Source organism: Tigriopus californicus, chromosome 2 (assembly GCF_007210705.1).
Source record: "Tigriopus californicus strain San Diego chromosome 2, Tcal_SD_v2.1, whole genome shotgun sequence".
Classification (NCBI taxonomy): domain Eukaryota; kingdom Metazoa; phylum Arthropoda; class Copepoda; order Harpacticoida; family Harpacticidae; genus Tigriopus; species Tigriopus californicus.
Genome location: NC_081441.1, coordinates 6,629,155 through 6,653,859, shown reverse-complemented (window position 1 = coordinate 6,653,859; position 24,705 = coordinate 6,629,155). Strand labels below are relative to the sequence as shown.

Below are 24,705 nucleotides of genomic sequence, written 5' to 3'. Positions count from 1 at the left end.
AGTTGAAAGTTGGTAAAGCTTTTCAAACAAGTGGTTGGATTTATTGCACGTTCAAGTCCAGAGATAGTATCTAATGCTTACTCTGTACTAGCCGATTGTCCAGTTGCATCTTGAATATGCCTCACCCATTTCGATTCCCAAAAACCTTTGGCAAGTTTGCCAAAGGTGGAGCAGGTCCAAAGATGTTTTGACAGGAACATCGAAGGTATGAGAGAGCTCTCGTATTGGGAGAGACTAGAGGTCTAGGAGAGACTAAAAAAGTTGAGACTAAAAAAGTTGAGACTGTGCGGTGTTCAAAGGTACGAAAGGTATCTGATATTGTACGTTTTTAAAATCATCCATGAGCTTTGTCCCAACCCAGGTTTTAGGGTCAATTCTTGTGCCTGTAGAGGCTTAATGTGCGTTTTGAGAGCAAGTTCAATATCTTGAACCGCTGGGATTCCAACCGCTGTAGCAGTAAGGAAGTCCGCAAAAATAATAATAATAATTGTTTCCTACCACAACTGAAACTTCTTTACCTATCGAGACCCTTGCCTTGGATTCCAGCTCAAGGAGCCTGTTAATTAACAGGCCATGATCTAGATTTGTCCAATTTGATGACCACGAATAACCTGCAGACCATCTTCGATCAATAATTCCGAGAACATTTTCCGAAATTGGCTTACCTAATGGCTTGGGATGGCTTGGAAATTCAAACTGATTGAAGAAGTAAGGTCCTTGTAGTCTGCGTCGTTGGGTACACAATTACTTAGAAATAATAATTTGATATATTAAACCGTTACCTAGATATATGGGATAAAAGCGTCCATCTTTTATCGTTTTTAGCTCCAAAATGCCCTGGTTATATCTTAAGTTAAATTCTCAAAGAATTAGTACATATTTTCAATTTAAAAAAGTAAAATATTATATTTCTTCTCTTTGCATAATCTCATAATAACTTAAAATATTATTTCATGTCACTTAAAACACGCAAAAATGTGATTTTTGAAGATATGTTCGTAATCAACAAAAGTGCGACATTAGTTAGCCATGCCTCTGAACTCTGAAAAAAAATACATATAACAAACAATTTCATAGATTTTGGCTTTTCTTGATGACCTTTTTTGAAACTGAAGAAAATGGCTATTTTGAGGCTTCATTAATTTTTGAGAAATTTGGATTGATTGTTGAACTGAGTGTGCTTTTGATGATGCTAAAATAATTTTGCGAAAATTTGTATTTTTACAGGTTTTCACAGTTGGGTTTCACAATATTTTGAGCTATTTGGAGATTATGCAAGGAAAAAGAATACTATTTTGCATTTGGGATATTGAAAATCTTAACAGAATTTTTCTATTTTTTCTATTTTCATATATTCTTTAGATGGAACCTCAGGACTGAAAATTGTGCTTACTTTTAACAACAATGAATGTATTTGTGTTTTTAAATCTTGCTAGATTTGCATTGCTTCATTGTTTAGATCTTGTCATTCAAATTCCGTTGGACTAAAATACCAGGTGCAGAGCAATATTTTCCTTTGGCCTGAGAATGTTGCACCAAATTTCTCAAGTCTCTCCATATCTGTTCGACTTTGTCTTCATCATTAACCGAGCCCAGGAAAAGATGTCAGTTTTAGATGTAAAATATCTGGATGATATGTACGCCAGGAGAACTACTAATACCAATGCTCGGTATGTATCTTATAAACGCTAAATATTTGGAAAATGCTCAAAATATCTAATCAAATTCTTTCGAAGATTTATTTTTTGATACGTTTTCGAAGACAATTTCAAATAACAGCGAAAAAATAAAACCGCAGTCAACAAACCAGTTTCCTTACGTATGATTTTTCTAAAAAGCAAAATCGATTTTGCAATGTAACCTAATTTATGATACTTTAACTTTGTCTGGATTCGAAATCCCCACCCTCAATGTATGTTTTCTCGACTTTTTAAATGTACCTATCGCTTCCCAATTTTCAAATTTCAAAAAGACAAGAGGTATGTTTTCCTCATAAGATTGGTTGAAGTGGTTCAAATTTAGTAAAAGAAATATCTTTTATAATACATTGTTGCTACCGTCATTTACTTCATTTCCATCTTTACCAATTCCAGCTATTGAGCCGAGTCTTTCTCCTTTGTTTCCATCTGTCAAAGATTCGATCTTCATCATTTTTCCGGTGTTTGGTTTTGTATTCTTTTTTAGGGCTGAAATATATGATCGTTCCAAAGCCTCTCTCCCTTATTCCGTGAACCCTAAAACATTTCCATTGGCTTCATCAAACAAGCATGGCAAAGAATGATATTAATGCAGTGCTAACTTACATACATATATACAGCACATTGATTGATTTTACTTTTCAATATTGGAGTCAAAATGGAAGAGCTGTTTGTTAGTGAGAAGGTTGAATTTGAGATGGATTCAAGACTCTCTGGATCAGATCTCAACTTAGTTTTGGATTAAAAGCTTGCGACCTCGGAGGCCCCCTTTCCATCACTAATGCTAGGCAAGTAAAAACTATCGATATCCATTAACATAACATGTTGGCAGGAAACCTTTAGATTTTGGGGCTGCTTAAAAAATAAAATTTAGTCATTAATTGAACAAAGTATGGTCTTGATAAGACAGAAAACTTGAAAATAGGTCATGTAAAATTGTAGTAAAAATAATTCCAACGAATAACGCCACGGCATTTTTTGGGCGAGTAACGACAGTGTAACGAATTACTCTTTTTGACCAAAGTAATTGTAACTGTCATCGGATCTTTTTATTGAGGAACGACTAATGCGCTACAAACAGGTGTTTGGGGTCAATGGACATTTGAATTTGGAGACCAGACTCGGAGCCCGTCGACTCCCATGGACCAGAACACCATGCTCATACTTTATAAGGTTAAAGTCCAACCTCATCTGGATTATGCCTCTACCATTTAGGCTCCAATCAGTTCTGACGATCTTCAATGTTCTTTCAAACGGAAAATAATGGAATGGAAAACAATCATATTGGAATAGGTTTGACACCATAATGATTGTGCAGTTCAAACGTTGGTACAGCCTGCTCTTGCCCATAGCAACTCTGAGCCACTTTTCGAATTAAAGTAATGTAATAACAAAAAGTGGAGCGTTGAAAGTTATGATGTCAAAAGCTTGTGTAGCTGATCTAGAGCAGGCCGAAAATTCGAATTTTATGTAATGTTTACAACATAACTTTGACCATGAGTTCCCGAACCATATGTGTGGGCTCAAATTTGGCCAAATTCATGTATTCAACCAGATCTTGTGGTCGCATGAAGTGCTTATTTGGAATAAAATGAACGGTTTAGGAGATACATAATTTTGGTTTCCGTTCGCAGTCCCCATCTCTAGAAGTGCGTGGCGTAATCCTTTGCTTTCAAAGTCCTAATGCAGGCATTGAATTTCACAATATTGTCGAGCGAGCGAGGATACCCTCTCTAAATGATTTACTTCCCTTTTCATTCAGGCGAACAAACTCATTAGATGATCCATTGTTCAGTGTCAAATCTTACTGTAGACGATTTTAAACACTATTCTTGATCAGCCCTCAGTAGGTACATGGACTACATGAAAAGCACTTTTGTTAATGAATTTTGTAGCTTTAAAGAGTGGTATTTTGGGACACTTTTGAACACGGGTGGACAACGAGAGTGTCCAAAAAGAAAAAGCTCAACCCAGCCCGGCCGTCTTTTGTGTCCAGGGGTTTTCCGAGTTGAGCGTCTGGCCACCCTGGATTCAAGAACACTCTATTTTTGTAAACAAACGCTTCTTCTTAACGGCGGTCCATCCAACATGAAATTCAAACAAGGTAGACAGACCTTGACAACCTTCTAGTTCCAAGTTCCCACAGGCTCCGAGTCTTTGTTCCTTCTCGTCCGTTCTCCGTCCTCAAATCGGCTGTCTTGCCCTCCCCGACTTCTCTCTTGCTCTCTCTTGCTCTCTCGAGAGTCATAATGGGCGGGCCGATCCCGTGGCCTCTGTAGACATGAATTTGACCCCGTTGCACGAGGTGCGAGCCCAGGTTGGACAAGCTCAGTTGACCCGAGATCGACAACGCTTGAGACATCAATGGCCCTTGATGACAGGCTCGTCGGCGAGCTCGTCCGCCATCACGCAGACCACGCCCAGACTTGAACCTTCGGCCAGCCTCTCGACGGACTCTGGTACGGCCTTGGGTGGTGCGCTCCGGGCATTGGGCTCGGCTCAATCCGATCCAGCCAGCCCGTGGAGTCAAAGCTTGGCGCAAGTGCTCGATCCGGACTTAGCCGTGTCCACGGGACCCGATTCCAACTCGTGGATCCGCTGTCCGCCCCAAGAGGCTCAACGACTGGATCGTTGCTATCAACTTGGGGTAAGCCAATGAATCGGGGTCTCCCCGAATGACCGATACTTTCAAGGGTTGATCTGTCGCTTTCAGGTCAAGTTACTCAATCCCGCCCGAACCCCGGGTGACGGTGCGGACGCCCTTGATCTTTCGCCCGCCCGTTGCGCTCAATGGGCCACCGCTTTAGCTGGTCGTCGCGGTCGCTCACTACCATCCCTACCTTGGCCTGCGTCCAAGCCGGTTTAACCCGATAACCTGCTACAAGTATGAACGAGTTCGAGGGCGTGGAGCGGGGGCTCTTACCCGCTTTACCAGCGGGACTCGAACGGCCCCTCGAATCATCGGACGTGAGCGCCTCTGTTCGCGATCGAATCGAGCCCAGCTTCGAGGTCGCCTTCCGTTGGCTTGAGCGCCCGGTTTCAACCGACACACTGGCTGAGGACCTACCTATTTTGGCAGTTATTCTCCAACTGTGCGGGGAACATGCTCAACCGCAAGTGTGGACGACGCCTGAGAGTCTGAGACTCAGTTACCGCGTTCAAAGCCGCCTAAAAGCCAAGTTTGAATGTCCTCACATGGCCGAAGTGATTATGTCGTGGCACGGGCGACTCCTGAATCGTTGCCTGTCCGATCTCCGGACACGAACGCGAGATTGGGCTGATTGGCGAAGCCATTTAGCCGCCGCGGCTTCTTGTATCTGGTTCTTCGATCAATTGACACTCATCCCGTGCCGTCTCAGTGAGAGCTTGTCACAGTTCCTACCCCTGCTTTTGAAATTAGCCGATGATTGGTACCCGCCTCATCAAGAATGGGGCCTCTTGAATTTGACCAAAGTGTTGCGATACGTGTCGTGCCAAGAGCTTGTGGCCAATGGTCGATGGAACGTGATCGTGAACGCTCTAAAAGGGAAGTTACGTTCCACAGATTTAAAGCTCCGACAGACGGCTTGGACGTCCTTTGTGCTGGTTTTAGAAATTCTCGAACTCAACACGGTTCAACAAGATTCTTCTTTTAATGAATGTGATCAGTTCGCCAGTGTCATTCTGGATCAACTCCAAAGTAACTGGTCCCCCACCGAACGACTTTTTGAGCTTCAAACTCTCCGTCAAGTATTGGTCCTTCTGCGTTATCGATTACAAAGATGGTTGTCTCGTTTGCTTGCGGTTTTAGACGGTTGCCTAAGCCTAGGGTCTTTGAGTGAAACTGATGCCTTAGAAATGCTGAGGATCATTCGGTTCGTGGTGAGCGAGATGGGTGACCAAATAAATCCCCACCAACGGCTGATACTTCAGACATTAATTCGCTTTGAGGTCCATCACAAGCCGATGATGGGACACAAATCAATTGCTCTCTCCGAATGTTTGGCTATAGTAGCCATTCTCCGAGAGGCAGACCCACCTCGATATGCCAAATTGCTAGAGGGTCATGATCAACTACGGATTAAGCTCAAAATACTAAATGTGACATGAGCTCTACTAATGGAAGTAAAATTAACATTTCACCCTGATTAGTTGCGAGTTACTCTGGTTCATAGAGTTTTCGTGTTGGAACCAATAACAAGATAAACAAGACCAAGGTGGTACACTGGCTTTCCAATGTTGTTTTTTTCCAATTATCGTGGCGTCATACATTTGAAAACAAGGTTTGCGTGGCTTGATGGACGGACATATTTTCATCATAAGGCTGTTCCGCATGTGGGAAAGTCCTGTAATGTCGTACAAACAGTAGTAAGTGAAATAAGGCTGGACTGGCTACTTCATTTGGCCGGTTGTTTTTTCAAGGCGTGTTGGAATCGTAACGACGGCTAATCGTAAAAACCAATTTGCATGGGAAAGGTAGAGAAACATGGACGAGAGATATGTAGAAAATTGGGCTGGCGTGCCGAAAAGCGGCTTGAACCCTGTAATCTGCTTCTCAAAGAGTGAGGATTCGTGGCCAGGATTGAAATGCAAATCTATATCACAACGTTGCATCACCACAGAGTAGTGAGTGGAAGAACGGAATGATGAGTTTCCAAGATCACCTAAACCACGCACTGGATAGACGGTAAAGGCTAATAAACTTATTTCTCTTAACAAGTAAAGATATGTAGGAATCGATCGGAATCTGGGTCAGAGGGACAGCAATGATCTTGGGTGCTGGTGCTATTAGTGATGATGACAGTAGTAATGATGATGATGATGATGATAATAATTATATGAAAATAAAGTAGTAGTCTCAGTGGAAATTAAATTGAAAATATGGGGCTCCAGATCATGAATACAGATCGTTTGATTGCGACTCCTTACTCGTCGAAGATGATGAAAACTTACACATCTAGGCAGGATGGGAGGAAATCTCTGTTCAGTGTGAGTGGGTGTGGGTGTGGATGATTTTTTGGGATGGGGGTGTGTTCGCTTGTCTTACATGTTCTCAAACTGATCGACTCGTCGCTTCGTGTTTCCCTTACGCACTTCCCGGAGGGTCTTGTACTTGTCTCTGCCTTGCTTGACGTTCTCCTTGTGAATGCGATCCATCGTGGTCTCGCCGGCGTCATTGCGCGTGTGAGCCAGATCCTCTTTCAAGGACTTGAGTTGATTCTGAAGGCGTTCGTTACGCTCGGCCAGGGTCAGACGCTCATTGACCGGATCATTGATGTCATCACTGTCCATGCGGAGGTCTCGGGACGTGTCACCATTGCGCATGTCCTCGTCTTCTCCCTCGTGGTTGTTTTCATCCTCGTCGTCCTCGTCGTCCTCATCATTGTCATCGTGATCATTCACGTGGTGATGTCTCGGGGTCGTGCTGGCGGCCACTAGAGCTTGAGTGGCTTGCTCGTGCTTCATCCGTGCCTCTTGCATTTCTCTTTGAAGGGCGAGATTTTCTTCTTCCTTGCTCTGGACTTGCTCGTAAATGGAGGACACCTCATGCTGCTTGGTCCGGATTTCATCCTCAAGCCGCGCCCGCTCCTCGGCCTCTAAGTTCTTGCTCTCCTCCAAGCGTTTCATCATGTCTTGCAGCTCCCTTTGGCTATTCTCTAAATCGTCCTTGGCCGCTTGAGTTTCCCGAAGTTGGTCCTCCAATCGACGAATCTGGTCTTGGGCTTCGATCAGATCCTTCTGCCTTTTTTCCATATCCGATTGAAGAGCCTTCAAGCGATCCTCGTATTCGGCTTGAATCCGCTCGGCACGCTCGCGCGCAGCAATTTCACGTTGTAATTTCTCCCTCTCTTGTTGCTTGGCTAGTTTCTCTTCTCGGTTTTGAGCCTTCATTTGTTGAACCTGAAAACGCAGAAGACAAATTATTTCCGGGTAATTCGATCACGAGGGCATTGGGCCGGTCATTTCCTGATCCTACCTCAATGGTATCAGGCTTCCGCCTTCTCATGTAAAGCTCATGGTTGCCCATGCATAAGGTGAGGATGCGCTTATTGATCCTCAATCGGGGAGCGAAGAACACGAAATTGGGCGCCTTGGTGTCAATGGGTTTGATGACAAACTTCCGTTCATTGAAGGAGATGTTCCTGATTTCAGACCAAGGGAAGCCAATCTTGGGTGTGAGACGATCTTCTTTTTCGTAGATATTTAGGCCCAGGGCATCCACACCAAGCCAGAGTTCAGTGCCTTTCTTGTTCTTAATGTCGAAGTAGTTGACCCCATACATCTCCAGGTCTTGGGCAATCTTCAAGTATTCCATCATGGCGTCCTCTCTGAGCATGCCCTTGTGTTCCATGTACCAGTTGGTGATTCTCTCCTCCCACTCTTCCCGAGTGAGCTTATGCTGTTGCATTACTCGCTCGGGTAGGAGACGATCGCTAGTCAAAAACCCGGACGTGTGGACATCTTTTTGGAAATCTCCATATTTGGCCTGAACAGCATAGCTGGCCAATAGGACGGATGCTTCTGGAGGACAATAGATTTCGTCCGACAAAATGGCATTTTTCACCTAAAACAATACAAAATGGCGGATCAGATCCATGAGAACGAGCGTCAATCTCTTTCAAGGCGGACAAAGTTACCTGCAGATAGAACAAGCGTACTGTGATGTCTTGAATGAGTTCATCCGCCACATCCTCCGGATAAAATTTGGCGCGGAACTTGAATTGGAGAGGCGATTCCTTCTTCACGTCCTGGCTCAGCACTTTCTTGTTGAGCTTAAGCCAAGTCTGATATCCCTTGGAATCCGTATATTGAAGGCCAAAGAACCAGATCTCTCGGAGCCCGATGGTCTTGACCACTTGGTCGAACAACTGCTTGCCCGTTGTATTAGGTTGGATGGCAAATTCCAACTCGGCGTCAATCGTTGTGACGCGAACGTTGACAGGCTTAGGCATGATGGTGACAGGGGTAGGGAGGGACGGTAGAGGGGAAAAGTCACGGTAGCGGTCACAATAGCAACAAAGCCACTCTGTTTCAAATTGTAGAAGCAGCTATTCGCTTTCAGACACCTTGACCAATCAGGTAGGTAAAGATTGGTAAAGACAAGGAGACGGACGTCTAAAGGGCCTCCTCCTATTCTCGACAGCAAATTCCAATGAGTATGCGTTGAGCGGTATGCTGTAATGACACAAGCGAAAAAGGGGGAGGTGAACGATCATTTTTTTTTCTAATTCAGGCCACAACACTCAAGCTAGCGGCGTTAAACAGCCCAGGCCTCATGAGCTCATCATCACCCATGATAATCATCATGTACTTAGCGTTCCAAATTTTCACTTATCAAAGATCATCGTATTACTAGATAAGGGAAGACAAGAAATTGGGCACAATGAGATTTCACTAAGGTACAATAAACTGACACGCTCAGGGTTGACTTAGATTTGGACACAAATGGTTTATATTTTACAATTTCCCGCCTTTTTCGCGAACATTGCATTAATATTGCGGGATGGATTCGAAACTAGTCCGTGGTCGAGCTTTGGGTGGCGAGCCTTTAACTCCCGTCACGTCTTCTTCCTGGATGAACTCATTCCGAGCCCCATTCTATAATCAACACGTACACGCACATGCTTTAACCATCTGGTCAATATATCGATCACACGACGATCGATCGAAAGCAATTCACACCAACAACGTCGACATCCGAGGATCAGGCGCGGGTGAAATCATGAGGTGGCATAATTTGACTCTCAATCAATGTAGCCCACTCCTTGGGCATGGAAAAGAGTAAGTAAGTCACCGACCTCAAACGGATGTTCGAGACCCGATGGCGAATTTCGGCCGAAGCAAGTCGGGCCCGTGGGAGAACACGGGGCAAACGCACCTTGGTCAAAACAAGCCTCGGAGCTAGGAAAAACGGGGATGGGATCGATGGTCATGAAAGCCATTATCTTCTGGCCGCGCTGCCTGCGATTTTCAAGCCAACTTGGTTCGATGGAGGGACGCATTCGATCGAGCCGAGAAAAAACTTTGAAAAACTCTCACCAGTTTAGGGTGCTTCGGTACATTTACGTAGTGGCTAACCTAGTATGTCAGCTTGTCAGGCAGTGGCATATGCGGTTCACAAAGTGTGTGTGTGTGCGTATGTGTAAGTGTGGATACATAGTATATGTTTGTACAGTATGTGTAGGCCTGAATGGATGTATTGACTTAGAGACCCCCGACCCAACCTAGACTTTTGGTATTAGCCCTGGGCCAACATGAGACCCACTACTACTAACTAAGTACCTTCCTAAGAGGCGTTGGGCAAGTCAAACAACACCGTCACCACCAAGACACGGGGGGGGGTCACACCCTCCCTCGACTTTCTCGATGACTCAGAAAAAGTTCAAGGGGCCCCTCCCTCCTCATGGTCTTTCCATCCATTCCATTGAGCCTTTTTTCTATGCCGTCCATCTGCTTAGTCCAATACTGAACTCGACCCGTTGGGCGAGCCAGCGAAAGACCCTCAATTCGAGCCGACAACGCCTACTTTTCTGCCTGTGGCCTCCCTGTGGCCTCCCGGCTTTATTGGCCATTCTCAGTCAGTACAGAAGCCCAGACGATGGACTACTACCCGTACCCCCGTGGCGATGACGGACCTATGGGCGCAAGCAGGTGGTCCTGCCCAGAATCCCGTGCCAACCCAAGAGACCTGCCTCGTCCCGCCTCGTCCCTCACACACATAAGCACTCACTCATTTTACTCATTGCCTTCGCCTTCGCCGCCTTTTCTTCCAGTGCTTGTTCTCGTCGTCCCTCGGGTCTGGCTTTCGAGTGCTAGGTCGAGTTAACGCCCCGGCCCCTGACCGAGTGTGGGTGGGACTAGTTAGCTGGCTAACCGGTGGTTGGTCTTACCTATCCCGCCTTGAGACCTGGGCGTTTCCTGCTGTGGATGTTCCAAAGACTCCCGTGGCACACACACTCACTCACTTACAGTCTCACTCACTCTCCCTCAAGTTTCGGCTGATAATCGGGTGTGATCGCTGGCTCGTTCGCTCGCTCGTTCGTTCGTTCGCTCACTCACTCCTTCGGCCGGGCCTTGATTCCGGAGAGGCTCGACCCGAGTCGAGATGGAAAGATGGTCTGTGGGCTCCACAGTCAGCGGCCCTCAAGACGGGCCAGGACGCCAACTGCCTGCTGGCCGCTCCTGTGGATGGATTGACAATCCCGGACCGCCTCTGCCTGCTGGTTCGAGGGTTGAGGGATCTGGGCCGCTCCTACAAAGACAGAAGTGATCCTGGCGTCCACCGGCCTGATTGGATCGGATTGAACGGTTACGCATGAAACCTAAGCACTACCAGGCTTGTATGAACAGTTTTAGTAGTCATGGTGGAGAGCGTAGCGATTAACCTGACTTGTTGGGTTCGTGACATTTTCACAGGGTACAAACATCAAATCTAATTAACGCGAATTCGTTGGTAGGTCAGATATTATATGAATAGAAAGTTAAGTTACATAAATACTTTTTCGTCTTGAACTGTTGGAGATCCCCTTCACAGTAGCGGAAAGGAGGTCCGCAAAAAAAACCTCAAAACATAAATATTTTCTAGCCAAAGCATTTGCCTTCTGTCAAACCCAACCAAAAATCGTTCTGAATTTCCATAGATTATTAGGTTCCTCACAAATGTTTTCTTCAAATCACATTCTTCTAAAGTTTTGATAAGGGAAAAATAACAAAAGAAGATTTTAGCACGAAAAACAACTGAAGTTATTTAGTGGTTTAGATAACTAAATGTGAACGTTTCAGCTAGAAGTTCTCATGAAATATCAAACAAATGGTAAATAAAAGCCTAACTTCTTTGTGAATAAATGTATCTATTGCGAGAAGCATGTCAATTTAATCAGTTTCGCACATGGCAATTTGGGGCCCATTCTGGGTTCAAGGGTTGCCATTTGAGGCAAATATCCACTAGAGAAGCAGGATTTGGGTGGGTGTGGCAGACCTGGGATCGAACCCACGAACCCGAGATCAACTCGTTCACGCATTAGTCAAATGCGCTACAACCATAAGAAATCCAACTTCTTTGGTTGCAACCAATTAGGTAAAATAAAGAATAATTTTGAAGACAGTAAAAACATGGTGAAGCCTTCTACAGTGTGCCCTCAATCAAGAATCTCTAGGACCATGGCAGACTTTATGTGATCATAAATTACTTAGAATATGACCTTCAATCCAGACTAGCTCATCCAAATACGTACGTGACTCTCATATCGACTTTTTAAAAGGTGTCTGTAACTTGAGCTTTTGCGAGCTCGAGTAAAGACTCAAGCTCATCACTACATTCAGGAGTTGTTTTAGTGAGAACGAAGAAGCGCCAGTGCATGTGGCTGAGCGATTCTCGGCGGGCGACGACCGACTTCCAAGTCTTATTGGCTTACCACCGATCTCATCCCATTTATTCTCGCTTAGCTCAGAAGCCAAGACCGGTAAGACCCTCCTATTGGAGGCTAGAGACCAGAGAGTGACTCAATCTGTTAACCAGCCTCAGACCGGCTGTCGGGCTAGGAAAAAACCGCACAGGTCCGGGCTAATCGGGCTGGTAAAAGCTCACGGTGGTTTCAAATTACGGAGATGACGGGCAGAAAATTGTAATAAAATCCATTTCATGACCAATCTGTAACAGAACCTATTGCTCGATCGCCCTTCAGTCGCAAATTGTAGTCCTCAAGCCATGTCAATTCAACATTTGCGATGAGATATGACGGCACATTCCCCCGGCCCATAGATTCTCGATAGACTCCCATGCTCCACCTGTTGAATCGGCACATGGGACCTCATTTTACCGCCATTATTTCTCCTCTCAGGGTGATGCTTCAAAGGTCCGCTCTCGCTTTTGGGTGGATGGCTACAAAGAACGCCGGCTTTGTGCGTTGTGTCTCGACACCTTGGTTATTTATTTTCATTTCACTCTCCAGTCCTTGATGTGCGACCATCATCGGCGCTCAGGACAATTCTTGAGAGTTCTGGCTGATCTAGGTCTCCTGCATGGATCAGCCGCCAGCCACTTGAAGCATAGATAAAAAGTGCGAAGCGCCTAAATACACATGCCCGTAGCGTTCGTAGCGGCGCATCTAGCAAACTTGACACAGAGCTTCACATATGACTTTCAACAGGAAAGATAACCATTGGTTATCATTAGACCATCATTTGATAAAGACCGTTCAGACACGAAATTATATTTACCAATCTGTCAAGGGTATCTTTGAATATCGATTTCCAATTCTCAAATCGGGCCCAGAGATAGCGCAAGCAGGATGGGAGTCTTGTGTCTTACAGGAATACGCCATGCCGTTACTTGAGACGGGCAGGATTTCGGGCTGCTTGGCTCTCTCTGTCTCTCCTCTTCACCGGGAATCGCCCAACCCATGACTCACATGAGATGGTAGGTACACGAATCGAACGAAGAGTGCACTGCAGACCGTTGAGAATTGAGTGTTCGGACTTCTTAAAAGTAGACCAAGGGCTTAAGCGGCTCAAGCCACACTTGGATCAAAACGGAAAAGCCAAACAAAAGGTGATCCGTACCCACCAGGCTGTTGTCGTTGCGCCCAGAGCGCACCTTGAAGACGGTTGGGCCCACAGATATTGCCTGGTTGAGCCATCTGGTAGTAAGTCCGTTACTGGGTCGTTAAGTTCGTTGGAGACTTCGAAATGGGTCTGTCCTTCGGGCCGGTTTCTCTAGATGTCCTGATTGTTGTTCCCTTGTTCTCTACCCGGTAACCGTAACTGAATTTTTGGAGCTCAAATAATCTATTCTTAGCCGTTGATTTAAAAGTCTTGTGTGCGACGTAAAACGCTTGAGTTGAGTTGAAAAAGAGGAATTTGGGAAGAAGCTCTAAAATATATTTAAGTTCGTCAAATTGCCCGGTGGGAGTAAGGCCTGAAGTGCCCTCCATGAATTTCGTCGTCCAAAACAGCTTTACCACGGATACGACTTCATATAATAATCACTTAGATCCCGCCAAGATTTTTTTTTATGTCTTACAAAAAATCGGGACGGTCGCAGTTCCTGGGTTTCTTTCCTATGGAGAGGCCCGTTTTTCAAGCGAGATCCAAAACCCAACAGGACGACTAATCATATGAAGATGCTCAATCTCGCCCTTACGTCTGAGCTATGCGCTTTACACAACGGGCCTCGGTTCAGCTCTTTCGCACAGCAAGCTGAACCGTCAAACATATGCCATTTCTGCTCGACGGGAAAACAACATGTTTTGTCATTTTCTAACAATCATCCGATATTGGGATAAAAAAGGATTGGTCCGAATGTATTTGCATGAAAATCTGACAAAGCTCCCTTTAGAAATGTCTTATTTCTTTAAAAATTGAACATTAAATGATCGCTCTAGATATTCTTCAGCGTTTTCAGGAGACATGCCCAACTTTGTGCAGAAGTCATCCAAGGGAATGCATCCGTTGTATATCTCATGAGGTTGTCCTTGGACTTCCAAGAAGGGATAGGTATGAACGCGCCGAATGATCCCATGTATGCAGAGAAATTGAACTAAACACATGATGTCCACGCCAAGATTAGGATATTGGAAGACCAAAGCACGGATGGTCTTGCCATGCTTCATTTCAGTGACAAAACGGTAGATAGCGCGAATACTGGGACGCTCTTCTGACAATGCGCACAATTCCAGCATATCAGCTTGGAGTGATGGTTTATCCAGAATATCTCGCACTTTGGTGGTCGTACAATAGCAATTGGAGAATCGAAATATGGACACGATACTAACGAGGTCAAAAAAGGTCAAATTTTGAACGCACACTTTTACCAGACCAGTGTCGACATGGGCAAGCTGGGCGATTCGTCGAACCGTGTGCACTCCATCAATGTGGGAAATGATCTGCAAAACCGAAGTGTGTCAATTTGTGAACTCAATCAAGAGCCATCCGTCCTCCCCCTCCCTCCCAAAAAAATATTTTGTCTTGACAGCATACCTTGTTCGTGGTTAGGTCGAAGTTTTCATGCTGTAAGTCATTCCACACATCATAAAGAACTGGAACACTATAATCGTATACAACTGGAGGATCGGGAGGGTTTCCAATCACTTGCAGTTGTAGCAAGTAGTCTCCCGCACTGGTAATGGCACTCCCTTGAAGATTTAAATCCCTCAAGGTGTTCTGGAGCATGATGAGAATGTTGGGCGTATTTTCATTTTTTGAGATGGACTGCTCTTCACGTTCTAAAGTCAGGAAGAATTTGCACAACTTCTTCAAGGCCGATTCATATTGTATCTATGTAGGAAGAAATAAATAAATAAAGAAAGAAAAAAAAAAAAAGGATGAATAAATGAATGAAAACGAGCTTTTAAAACCGTGGTTAGTGTTGCAGGTGCAATCATAATCTAGCCCACCTCATTTTGTAACAAAATGACGTAGGATGATTTGCTTGAACAGGACCAATGAGTACCATACTTTAACTGGTAATCAAGGTAACGAAATCAGACTACTGAGAAACAGTGTATTTCTTCCTGTGCTGAACTATGTTCAACACCGGCAATGTTCCATTGAACCAAATAATGCAAAGGATGATGTTGGACACTCTAGATGCTACCACCGGACCTAATATAAAGCTCAATAGTATAGGGAATAAATCATCTTTCGGGGGCAGGATTTCATTATCCAGCCCCTTCCCATAGCCTCTTTTTAGGTTTGCTTACCGATCTCGACCAGTCGTAACAAACAAAGCCCACATTAAACATGAACTGATTTCGTGGATACTTCTTGTCCGAAATCACCACAGGAAAGCCCAGGACTTTCATGCCTTTCACGTTAAAGGTGAGTGTTCGATTGGTCATCTTCATCTTGGGGATGATGAACACGCTGGTAGCGTCAAAGAAGTCCTTGGTCATCAAGGGTTCGCCATCAGTGGTGGCTTCACAGCGAATCACCGGCCCTTGCACATGATGGAACTCGGCCAAAAAAATCGACCGGAGCGGCCCGTCCTGACCACAGCCCTCTTGGAGGCGACATTCCTCATCTTCGCCCGGAGGCGCATCCGACGGCCCTGGGGGGTTAGGGGGCCGCTCCGGGGCTACTTGCGGTGCCCCTCGAGGAGCCACACCTGCCATAGTGGAGCTGGGATGATAAAGGACGCCAATGGGGACGCACAACCATTGGTCGGAAGAAGGCCAGTGCGACTAGATGATGGTTTTTTTTTCTGGCTGGCAAGGGGACACTTAAGCCCTGGTGAGCGGGTTGGGCCAGAGGGAAGGGAGGGACTGTAATCCAGCGCTTCGGGGCAGATATCTATCTTCCCTTGAGGTCATGTGTATTCCACACACGCACGGATAATGATGTTTGGCTCATCCACAGGGTGGCCAGTGTTACATAATAGATGACTAGTAATAATAACATTTACGTGAAGATGTGATATTGCATAAAAAGAAAGCAGGTAGTCAGTCAAAAGCATAGCGGGTAAACAGAACAATGCACATTTCATTCGTTCAAGCAAAATCTAATTACATTGTATAACTGCTTGATTCCGCTTAAAACCTTCAGTTAGATTCATACATTGATTTCAGTCATAAGTACAGGGCGGCAAGATAATTATTTTAGGTTAAATTAAGTTTTCAACTATTTTGGTCATTTTTGGGTAAAACAGCTATTTCATGAATTTTAACCATAAAATAAACTAAAACTAAGGTTTTCATTGCCTTCTTACCGCCTTGTCTTGGGCCGTCTTGAGCGGCTGGGACTAGTTTGGGCCGTTCGTTTTTTTTGCTCTACCTAAAAATGCTCTACCAAGGCCTGAATCATGAGCGTTGAAATTTTGAATCAAAACATGAACAACTAGGTTCACATTTCATTCAAAAAACATTAATTATTTGTCTGAAAAATGTATGCACTTTAAGTAGTTTAAATCGACGATATCGGTGACCGAATTAGGCTGTGATTTCCCGCTCGAGATAGTACGAGCCAGAGACGGTTCAAATCAGTTGATTCAACAAGTGTAGGCTTGAAATAAAGGGACTTGGCTGGCGGACAAGCAATTGATATTTTTGAAATGAAATGTGTGCTTAGGTGTTTATGTTTTTATTCAATACTAGAACAGCCATGATTCAAGCCTTAGTACTGTAAAAAAGGCAAAAAATAAGTAATGACCCAACTCACCCCAACACCCCGAAGCAGTCCAAACGGCATATGACACCCTTTTTGCCGCTGGTGGTTAGAAAATAATGAAATTAACTAAACATTCAAAATCATCTCTTATTGAAAACTTTCGACAAGTTTGTGAATTTATGCCTTCTTTAGTTGAAAACACTCACATGAAGCTTTGCTTCAATGAATAAGTCAAAAATGTGTTTGTTTCCTTCCTTTTTTCCGAGGTCTACTGATGATAAGATTTTTTTTGTGGTGTTTGGAATGGTCAAGATTCCATTAGTCTGTTAGAGGACCTACATCAAATTCTACTCTCGGATTGTAAAGAGTAATAGGGGAATGCCACTCAATGACCTTTAGGTCAACGGCATTGGAAGCTTCAATTGTAGCTAATGGAAATACTAATATTGGACAACTCAGGCTAGCTGTATTGATAGAGCATCCGCTTTCTAATGGCATCCGCTTTCTAATGTGCGAGCCCTGGTTTGATCCCATGCTAGCCTAGTTCTAGCTTCTTTGCTGTACTTGAATAACAGCTTGAGTTGCTGTTTTAACAACTTAAATGGGCGAACCTGCGGTCATGCCCGAGGGTGAGATAAGAAATAATGTTGGCTGTGACAGCTAAGGAGGAATGTCCCTCAATTGGGAGACCCAAAAATCAGATGGCATGCCGAGCGAGAGAGCTACTATTTGACTTTGTAACAAACAAACAAACAAACAAACAAGCAAACAAACATTGGGCAAGTTTTCTCCTTCAAGGATCTGGGGGTAGTCCTGCAAGATGATAGAAAGTTCAATGAGCATATCCAATTGATGGCAGGTAAGGCTTTTCAAACGTATGGTTGCACATTTCAGACGGTTCCAGGACTGCTCAACCCACCGGACACCTCGACCCGGGACAGCCCGGCCTAACGGAAAACTCTCCAAAAGGGACAACTTGACCTAAGACAACTCAACCGGGTTGAAAACCCAATTCCTGTGGATCACACTTAGAGTAGAGGTAAGGAAGTCAGCAAAAAAAAATCTCGATGATGTAATCAGGTGAAGATCGGCCTTCAATAAAACAATTCGAACAAATACTGAATACTCTATACGATTTTGTCATACTCAGAAAATTTCCATCGTTCTTTGTTACTTATTTTAGGTCGAAAGAGGTGATTTCTCAGTCTATACTCTACGGAAAGGCATACGGTATGTACATGGACACCTCTATAGCTCCTCATCTTTGGGTTTGTCTTTTTTCTTTTTCTTTTCTTTGTCCTTTTTCTTCTTTTCTTTTTTCTCTTTCTTCTCTTTCTTCTCCTTTTTTTCCTTCTTTTCCTTCTTGGCCTTTTTCTTCTTCTCGCCTTCGTGAGCGGATTGGTCCTCCTCCACAGGATCATCAGGGTTGGAAGGGACAATGACGGACGGCGATAAGGCTCCATTACTTTTGGAGGAGTGGACTTTTCCATTGGTTAAAGGTGGCAGAGTTCCAGATGGTGCCTTTTCATTTTCAATGTGATATCCCAAGTTCACTTTCCCATTTCCCACCTCGGCTAAAAATCAAGGGCTCCATTTCAGTTTTGTATTGTTTCAAATGTGGGAGCGTGCATCATGAAAGTATGTATAATGTAAGCACTTACGATTGTCAGGCGAGGTAAAGAAGTTGTCTTCATCACTGCTGAAGTCCGACTCGTCATGAATTGTGGCCAAATCAAAACTTTGTTGCTTGAGACTTCGGATATTCTTTCGGCTGCGCTTTCGCCAGAACAATTCTTGCTGAAACTCCTGCTTGGTTTTCTTCCTCCGAACTCCTAAGACATGACAAGCAAATAATAACATTGTTTTGATTTCTTCGTGTCAAATGTGATGTCTAAACCAACGCCCCATGGGACAAGGAGGCATAAGTTTCTTTTCATTAATCAGCATCTCTATTCAATAGACATTACTGTCTTTGCATGAAATAATGTAGACGAAGCATGAAGAAAGTCGAAATGATCAAGACAAGACTACACATTTTTGGCAAGTTTGCACTTTGATGCAATCAAATTAGAAGAGAAGAATCGGAGTTCCTCTTCAAACGAGAGGGCATTTTCATGCCCTGATTTGAGACTAACAAGTTTCGGGTGTTGACGAAGTCAAACGGAAATTACTTTTACCTACGTACGTGCCCCACAGTAACCACGTTTACTAAGTCCTGAGGCCTGTTTTAAAACGCTCTTACCACAGAGTTGAGGCTTACACGTTACTCAGAATGAGCATCCATCCACTTACTCACCATTCCGGTCAGCGTATTTTCATACTGAATAACGTCCAATCACCAAACTCCGATGTAAGACTTTTAAGAGTCTCGCCTCTGCCATAGATTTCTAGACACTGGATGTCGGACGACCGACCACTCGGCTGATAAAACAGTACAATGGATGGTCTCCTGGGAATTGATTACAAACCGGTTTATTGTACTGTTCAGCCAACCGAATGGTCGGTCGTCCGACATCCAGCGTCTAGAAATCTATGCCTCTGCCAAGCTTTTGGAGGACAATTTTTGAAGCTGACCTTTTCTACTAAGCTACAAGGAATCTGGACCATCTCCATTTTTTCCAGACTTTTACTGCATGATAAGAAGACGATTTCGTATAAAATTCGTTACAAAGATGTATAACTTACCTGGTAAAGTGTGCGGATCAGGGCCAATATAAGCAGGTTGGAGCACTGAAATGACAAATAGTTTGGAGATAGTGACAAAACCTTTTAGCACATTTAAAAACCATAATATAACAATTGTCTTCCATGCAAAAAAGCTTTATTTTTCGTTCCGTTCTAAAGTACTTCTACTTGTTCCTGATTGAAGAACTTGAAACTTCGGCTCAAATACCCATTGATCTTCCACCCACAACTATTTTTAGAATAGTCTCAGCACTCGAATGTACGGTTGCCAACCCTGATGTGAAGTAGATGATTACCTCCCATGGGCTCAGCGATGGCCTCTCCTTGGGAACTGGCTAGCTGTTTCCCCGAGGAACTCTCTTGCTCTTTCTTCCGCTTGATGGCCTCTTGCCAGCTTTGGGCCAAGTCAAAGTATTTTTGCATGACCTTCATATTCTCCAGAACGAATTGGTCCTGCGGCGTGAGAGATCTTCCGAACATTTCTGGGGTGGGAACAACGCCGGGAGGTAGTTGGCCGGGAACCAAACTGGTCGTGGGTTGCAACCCAAAACTGGAGGACAAATAATGGTGACAGAGGAGGGCGACCAAAACCGAAACGACAAAGTCGATGAATATTCTTTGAAATGAGGGACAGGGACGAAGGACGACTGACCACTCACTTAACATCGTATCCTAAGGCCTTCTTTTTGCGCGAGGCTTTGGGAGTCTCCGCCTCATCGTGAACCCACATCTCTCGTCTCAAATCATCGCCCGTCATTTTCCGTTTCTTCAAGTAACGAATGATGGTCTTGCCGGTTTTCTACAGGATCATAAAAATTGGTCAATGGCGTTTTTAGGGGTACGTACAGCGACAGTGACTATGGCAAAGATCTAGTAACAGTCAATTGTGGGACATGGTGATCACCTTCCAGTTGTAAAGAGCGCCTTTCCTTTGCCTGGCTCGAGTCTTGTCTTTGCTCTTGATTACCATCACCCCACGAAGATTCTCTCCCAACTTGATACTGTATTGCTCCAAATACTCCTTCGCTTTAATGGGCGGGACGCATCGTTCCATACTCATGATAACCTTGGCCCACTGGAATGGTCAGTTGTACATTTTCTCTATTCGTCATCTCTTCATCTCTTCTTAAAACTGGGCTGCCTGTCTGGTTCTTACCTGTTTCAAAAACTCTTTTTCACTTTTCTCGTTCACTATGGCATAGGTGTTACCCATCATGGCAATCAACATGTTCAACAGAAGAATGGGAAGAATGATTTGAAACAAGACGAAGAAGAGCTTGGCCATGCCTTGATGCTCGGTGTCGCTGAACACATTATACTGAAATTAAAGTCAGGGACGAAGGCCAGTTAGACTTTTTTTTTAATTGGGTGGGTAAGCTAGGTAGGGTATGTTACATAAACTAGGAGACTGAGCTAACTAATGTATTGTAGTGGCTCTAGGACAACGTAATCTTGATTTCATTATGAAATAAATAGTAAGGCATGATCATATGCCGGGGAGTGATGCCCTATTTGGACCATACACATAACTTAGGTCACCCTCGTTCAAGTCTGGTTAATGACAAATGACAAGTGAAACTTACGTTGTACTCTCCCAAGGTCATATGAAACATTCCCACCCAAGTGGTGTGGTAGGTTCGGTAAAGACCAGGCGATTCTATGCCCTTCAGCATGAAGAAGAACGCTTGACTGAAGCCAAAGAGTATGATGATGTAGATGATGCTGAAAGTGAACATGTCACCAGTGACCATGCTGAAGATCATCGTGACGAAAGGACCGGTCAACTTGATGGCTCTGAAATGAACAACAATCGAAGGGATTAATGTTGTTGAAAATTCCGTGGCTGCATGTATTGCCTTATGTGGGAAGGCCTAGAGTAGCCATTGACCCAGAGAAAGCAATCATCCATTTTGAGGCCCTCATCGGTGTCGGTGTTCCAGTAGAATACAAAGACTTACAAAGAGGATTGTTTGGCTTTCCAGCCAAAGCCAACCAATCGGAAATAATGAGTTGTCAATGGAATCGGGATTTTACAAGAGTCTGAGGGGGTTACTAGAGCTAGACAGCCATCTCTAATTGGCCCAAAATGACCAAAGTTTCAAAATCATTTAATACTTGTCTCAAAATTAATGATGCACCATGATGCATACAGTAGGGGTAAGGAAGTCCACAAAAAAATCAAGCTTAACCAAGGGCAGTAGCCACGATACATTTCGACCAATGTTTAGTTAAAAATATAGTCAAGGCAATTGATCTCAAATGCATTTACCCTGCAAAGAATATCAAGTAGAACCAAATGGCCGGAATTGCAATCACTAAGACTGTTTCCTCCAAGATCCTATAAAAGTCGGTTTTGTCGTTCCACTGAAGAAATCTCATTGGGACCGCGGCCAAAAGAAACAAGTTACCCATGGTGTAAATCAGTTTGGCCGGTGTTCCCTTCTGCAATCAAAGAAGAAGAAGAAAAGCATATTCCCGTTTAGGGTGGACTTGTTTTCGTTGTGTTTCTTCGGGTTTATACCAAATTCCTTAAGAAACTGTTGATGCCCGAGTTCTTGATTTCTTCAGCCTGTTGTATGATCATGTATTCCAAGGTTGCCAGGAGAGCCGCAATCTCGAAGCAATATCTGCATGGGGAACACAGGCGAAGAATGAAAACCCGAAAGCTCGAAATACAAGCAACAGTCTGCCTTCTTCAAGCTCATATGATTTGCACTTGAGCCATTTCAACCTGGTTAAGTTTCGTTTTAATTTTATATACCTTGTGACATGATCGGCAATATCCTCTGGTCCATCTTTTAAACCGCCCAAGAGACTGGCTGTGTAGTCGGGACGGGTGTAGATGGCGACAGAGAGACAAATCAAATGAACCCAAACAAAGGCGAACTTTTTGACGAAGAACATCTGAGCAAAGGTGGTCCATTTTTCCTCGAGAAGCTTGGCAATGATGCCACCTTCCAGCATGTTCAAATGCTCCTCTTTGGTTCCAGCCAAGATAATCAGCATGGCCGAGCCCCAATCTGCCAAACGGATAAGTTGGGAATTGAGGACCATGCGTCCAACGTAAATTCGTTAGCTTCATTCAACATTTGGTATGCACATGTCGTACGTACTTGTCTCACCACTGGGGCGAATCGAGTCCAGAGCCCCCAAGGGATAGGCTGAGCAACAAATATTTGAGTACCGCCAGAACTCTTTGCAACTCAGTTCCAGCATCTCTTTAAACAAGTTGTCCCGACCGAGCTTACAAGACAATGTGAGGCAGGTCAAGGCCGCATTGTTGTCAATTTCCGAATTCCCGGACTTCAAGGGATGGCGCAGTGCATATCCAAACATGCCGATCCGATTCGTGACCACCACCATATGCAGAACAGTGTTTCCAAAACGGTCTTGAGCGTCGGGATCCGCGCCTTGCTCCAAGAGAAGGTTGTAAATGGTCTCATTGGCTTGACAGGCGGCCCAGGCCAGGTGATATTCGCCCAGATAGGCTAAGCCTTCATAGTTGGTCTCAGCTTTGGGATGATCGTGAGCTTGATCAGTGGGTAGGTAGAAGGTCCCTGGAATTTAACAAGTTTGATGCATAAAACCAACCTTATCCAACAAAAGGGCTCTGTTGTAGTTTTCGAGAGTCAGGTGAAGCAAGAACCAAAACCTAGTACTAGCTTACCATTCTTAAACAACGATTCCCAAATTGGGGTCCGCCTTTAGTCACGCAATTTGCAAAATTTTCATGCCAAAAGGGACAGACTCATGGCACGTTTGTAATTCCAGAACATAATAAAATAATAACACACAGTAACAATAACTTACTCGTCTAAACATTTTGAAAGTCAATGTGGCATGCGGACGAAAAGTGTTTGAATAAATGTTCCAAAATTTATTTTAGTTTTTCAATCGGAAGTGAAGATTTGCCAATGCTGGAGACGGTTAGCGGTTCCCAAGTCTTGTTTTTGCTGTCTTTGATGAATAATGACATTGAACCCTGTTCATACCAACCTGTGGCTCTCTCATGGATGTTGATTCCTCCCTCTATCAGAACCTGAGCAAGTTCGTCATTGCCATAGGCAATGGCCAGATGTAATCCCGTCGTGCCTGAAAAACATGTTAGCGTTGGTTATTTATCCTATAATAACATTGTAGGCTTGGATGAACCTGGTTCCTTACCCAGATATTCTTCGCCTTCCACCTTGTCAATAACGAGACGAGGGAAGCATTTGAGAAGGAGCCGAGCAATTCGGGTGTGAACCAAGGTGTTACAAATGATCAACACGTGAAGCAAGGATTCTCCTAACAAATAGAAAAAGCCGCATGAGGTTAAGCCTCCGGACATACGTACATAGGGAGCTACCTCTCATTCACTTCTGGACTTTTATACAGGGTCCTTCATATCAAACGCTACACTTTCTTTAAAGCCTTAAAAAGCACACTTCATAGTAAAGATTGTGACAATCAAATTAAATGCCATAAACTTCAACGTGATGCGATTGAAAAAAAAACAAAAATAACCTCAAAAGGAAGCAAAGGAATCTGTGCTAAAATGGAGGAGACACGATTGGCGATTATTAAACTCTTACGGAGCGGCTTTAACCCGACTGATATCTCAAGATACCGCCACTGCAGTCAGATGATGGTCTATAGGACCAAGGCATTATTAGAAGGGTCAGAAGTCATAAAGAAGATGACCAATGAGAATACAGTGAGAACCAATCAACTGGTTCGAAATGTGATGTCAATTATCACAAGGAACCCAGTAAGGAATATCTCCGCCTTGGCCAAAAATTGCGGGACCTCTAGGGCCACAATGACGAGGTTGTTGAACGAGGATCTTGGAGCAAAGTCAAGGAAAAGGTCGGCTCGAAGTTCGTGTGTCAACAACCTCGACATTGTGGACAATATAGACCATCATCACATATCAGTCGGGTTAAAGCCTCTACGAAAGAGCTTAATAATCACCGATCGGATCGCCTCCATTTTAGCACAGATTCTTTTGTTTTGTATCCTGTTGAGCTTATTTTTGTTTTTCTCGATCGCAACACATTAAAGTTTATGGCACCTAATTCGAAAATCGCAATCTTTACTAAGAAATGTAACGTTATATGTGAACCTCGCTATATAATGGTGTGGTTGGGGGAAAGTTTTCAGAATTAGACATATTGATTTGTTGATGGATGTCTTCCAGAAAAGTCGGCAAATCAAGTTATATAGCATACCGTACCATTAATGTGGGTTCTTTTAAATTGTT

General features: G+C 44.1%; 4 protein-coding genes across 5 annotated transcripts in view; 1 reads left to right on the top strand and 3 right to left on the bottom strand.

The window, feature by feature from the left end:
- The first annotated feature begins 3,717 nt into the window (after nucleotides 1–3,717).
- Nucleotides 3,718–5,824, top strand: LOC131877206 (uncharacterized). Of its 2 annotated transcripts, none has more exons than XM_059222811.1 (2): nucleotides 3,718–4,344; nucleotides 4,411–5,824. In XM_059222811.1, the coding sequence occupies exons 1-2, from the start codon at nucleotides 3,979–3,981 to the stop codon at nucleotides 4,561–4,563; spliced, it is 519 nt and encodes a 172-aa protein (XP_059078794.1). In that variant the 5' UTR covers nucleotides 3,718–3,978; the 3' UTR covers nucleotides 4,564–5,824. The 2 variants fall into 2 exon arrangements, with proteins under 2 accessions (XP_059078794.1, XP_059078793.1); XM_059222810.1 differs by having other exon boundaries at nucleotides 3,722–4,344.
- A 73-nt stretch (nucleotides 5,825–5,897) lies between these two features.
- Nucleotides 5,898–10,726, bottom strand: LOC131877204 (moesin/ezrin/radixin homolog 1-like). Its single transcript, XM_059222807.1, has 4 exons — nucleotides 10,568–10,726; nucleotides 8,315–8,852; nucleotides 7,654–8,241; nucleotides 5,898–7,577 (listed from the first exon to the last, which is right to left on the bottom strand). The coding sequence occupies exons 2-4, from the start codon at nucleotides 8,627–8,629 to the stop codon at nucleotides 6,720–6,722; spliced, it is 1,761 nt and encodes a 586-aa protein (XP_059078790.1). The 5' UTR covers nucleotides 8,630–8,852; nucleotides 10,568–10,726; the 3' UTR covers nucleotides 5,898–6,719.
- A 3,231-nt stretch (nucleotides 10,727–13,957) lies between these two features.
- On the bottom strand, nucleotides 13,958–16,033 carry LOC131877205 (GATOR complex protein NPRL2-like). The gene is made up of 3 exons (XM_059222808.1): nucleotides 15,377–16,033; nucleotides 14,655–14,951; nucleotides 13,958–14,560 (listed from the first exon to the last, which is right to left on the bottom strand). The coding sequence occupies exons 1-3, from the start codon at nucleotides 15,785–15,787 to the stop codon at nucleotides 14,021–14,023; spliced, it is 1,248 nt and encodes a 415-aa protein (XP_059078791.1). The 5' UTR covers nucleotides 15,788–16,033; the 3' UTR covers nucleotides 13,958–14,020.
- A 1,802-nt stretch (nucleotides 16,034–17,835) lies between these two features.
- Nucleotides 17,836–24,705, bottom strand: part of LOC131893527 (transient receptor potential cation channel subfamily V member 5-like) — an 8,241-nt gene continuing 1,371 nt past the window's right edge. The window contains exons 4-17 of the mRNA XM_059243578.1: nucleotides 23,628–23,750; nucleotides 23,460–23,555; nucleotides 22,577–23,020; nucleotides 22,225–22,483; nucleotides 21,985–22,090; nucleotides 21,733–21,905; nucleotides 21,047–21,257; nucleotides 20,620–20,781; nucleotides 20,368–20,538; nucleotides 20,123–20,262; nucleotides 19,760–20,013; nucleotides 19,464–19,508; nucleotides 18,440–18,610; nucleotides 17,836–18,352 (exon numbers count right to left, since the gene is read on the bottom strand). Of these exons, the coding sequence (XP_059099561.1) occupies nucleotides 18,027–18,352; nucleotides 18,440–18,610; nucleotides 19,464–19,508; nucleotides 19,760–20,013; nucleotides 20,123–20,262; nucleotides 20,368–20,538; nucleotides 20,620–20,781; nucleotides 21,047–21,257; nucleotides 21,733–21,905; nucleotides 21,985–22,090; nucleotides 22,225–22,483; nucleotides 22,577–23,020; nucleotides 23,460–23,555; nucleotides 23,628–23,750 (2,681 nt within the window). The 3' untranslated portion in view covers nucleotides 17,836–18,026. The remainder of the gene's footprint in view (nucleotides 18,353–18,439; nucleotides 18,611–19,463; nucleotides 19,509–19,759; nucleotides 20,014–20,122; nucleotides 20,263–20,367; nucleotides 20,539–20,619; nucleotides 20,782–21,046; nucleotides 21,258–21,732; nucleotides 21,906–21,984; nucleotides 22,091–22,224; nucleotides 22,484–22,576; nucleotides 23,021–23,459; nucleotides 23,556–23,627; nucleotides 23,751–24,705) is intronic.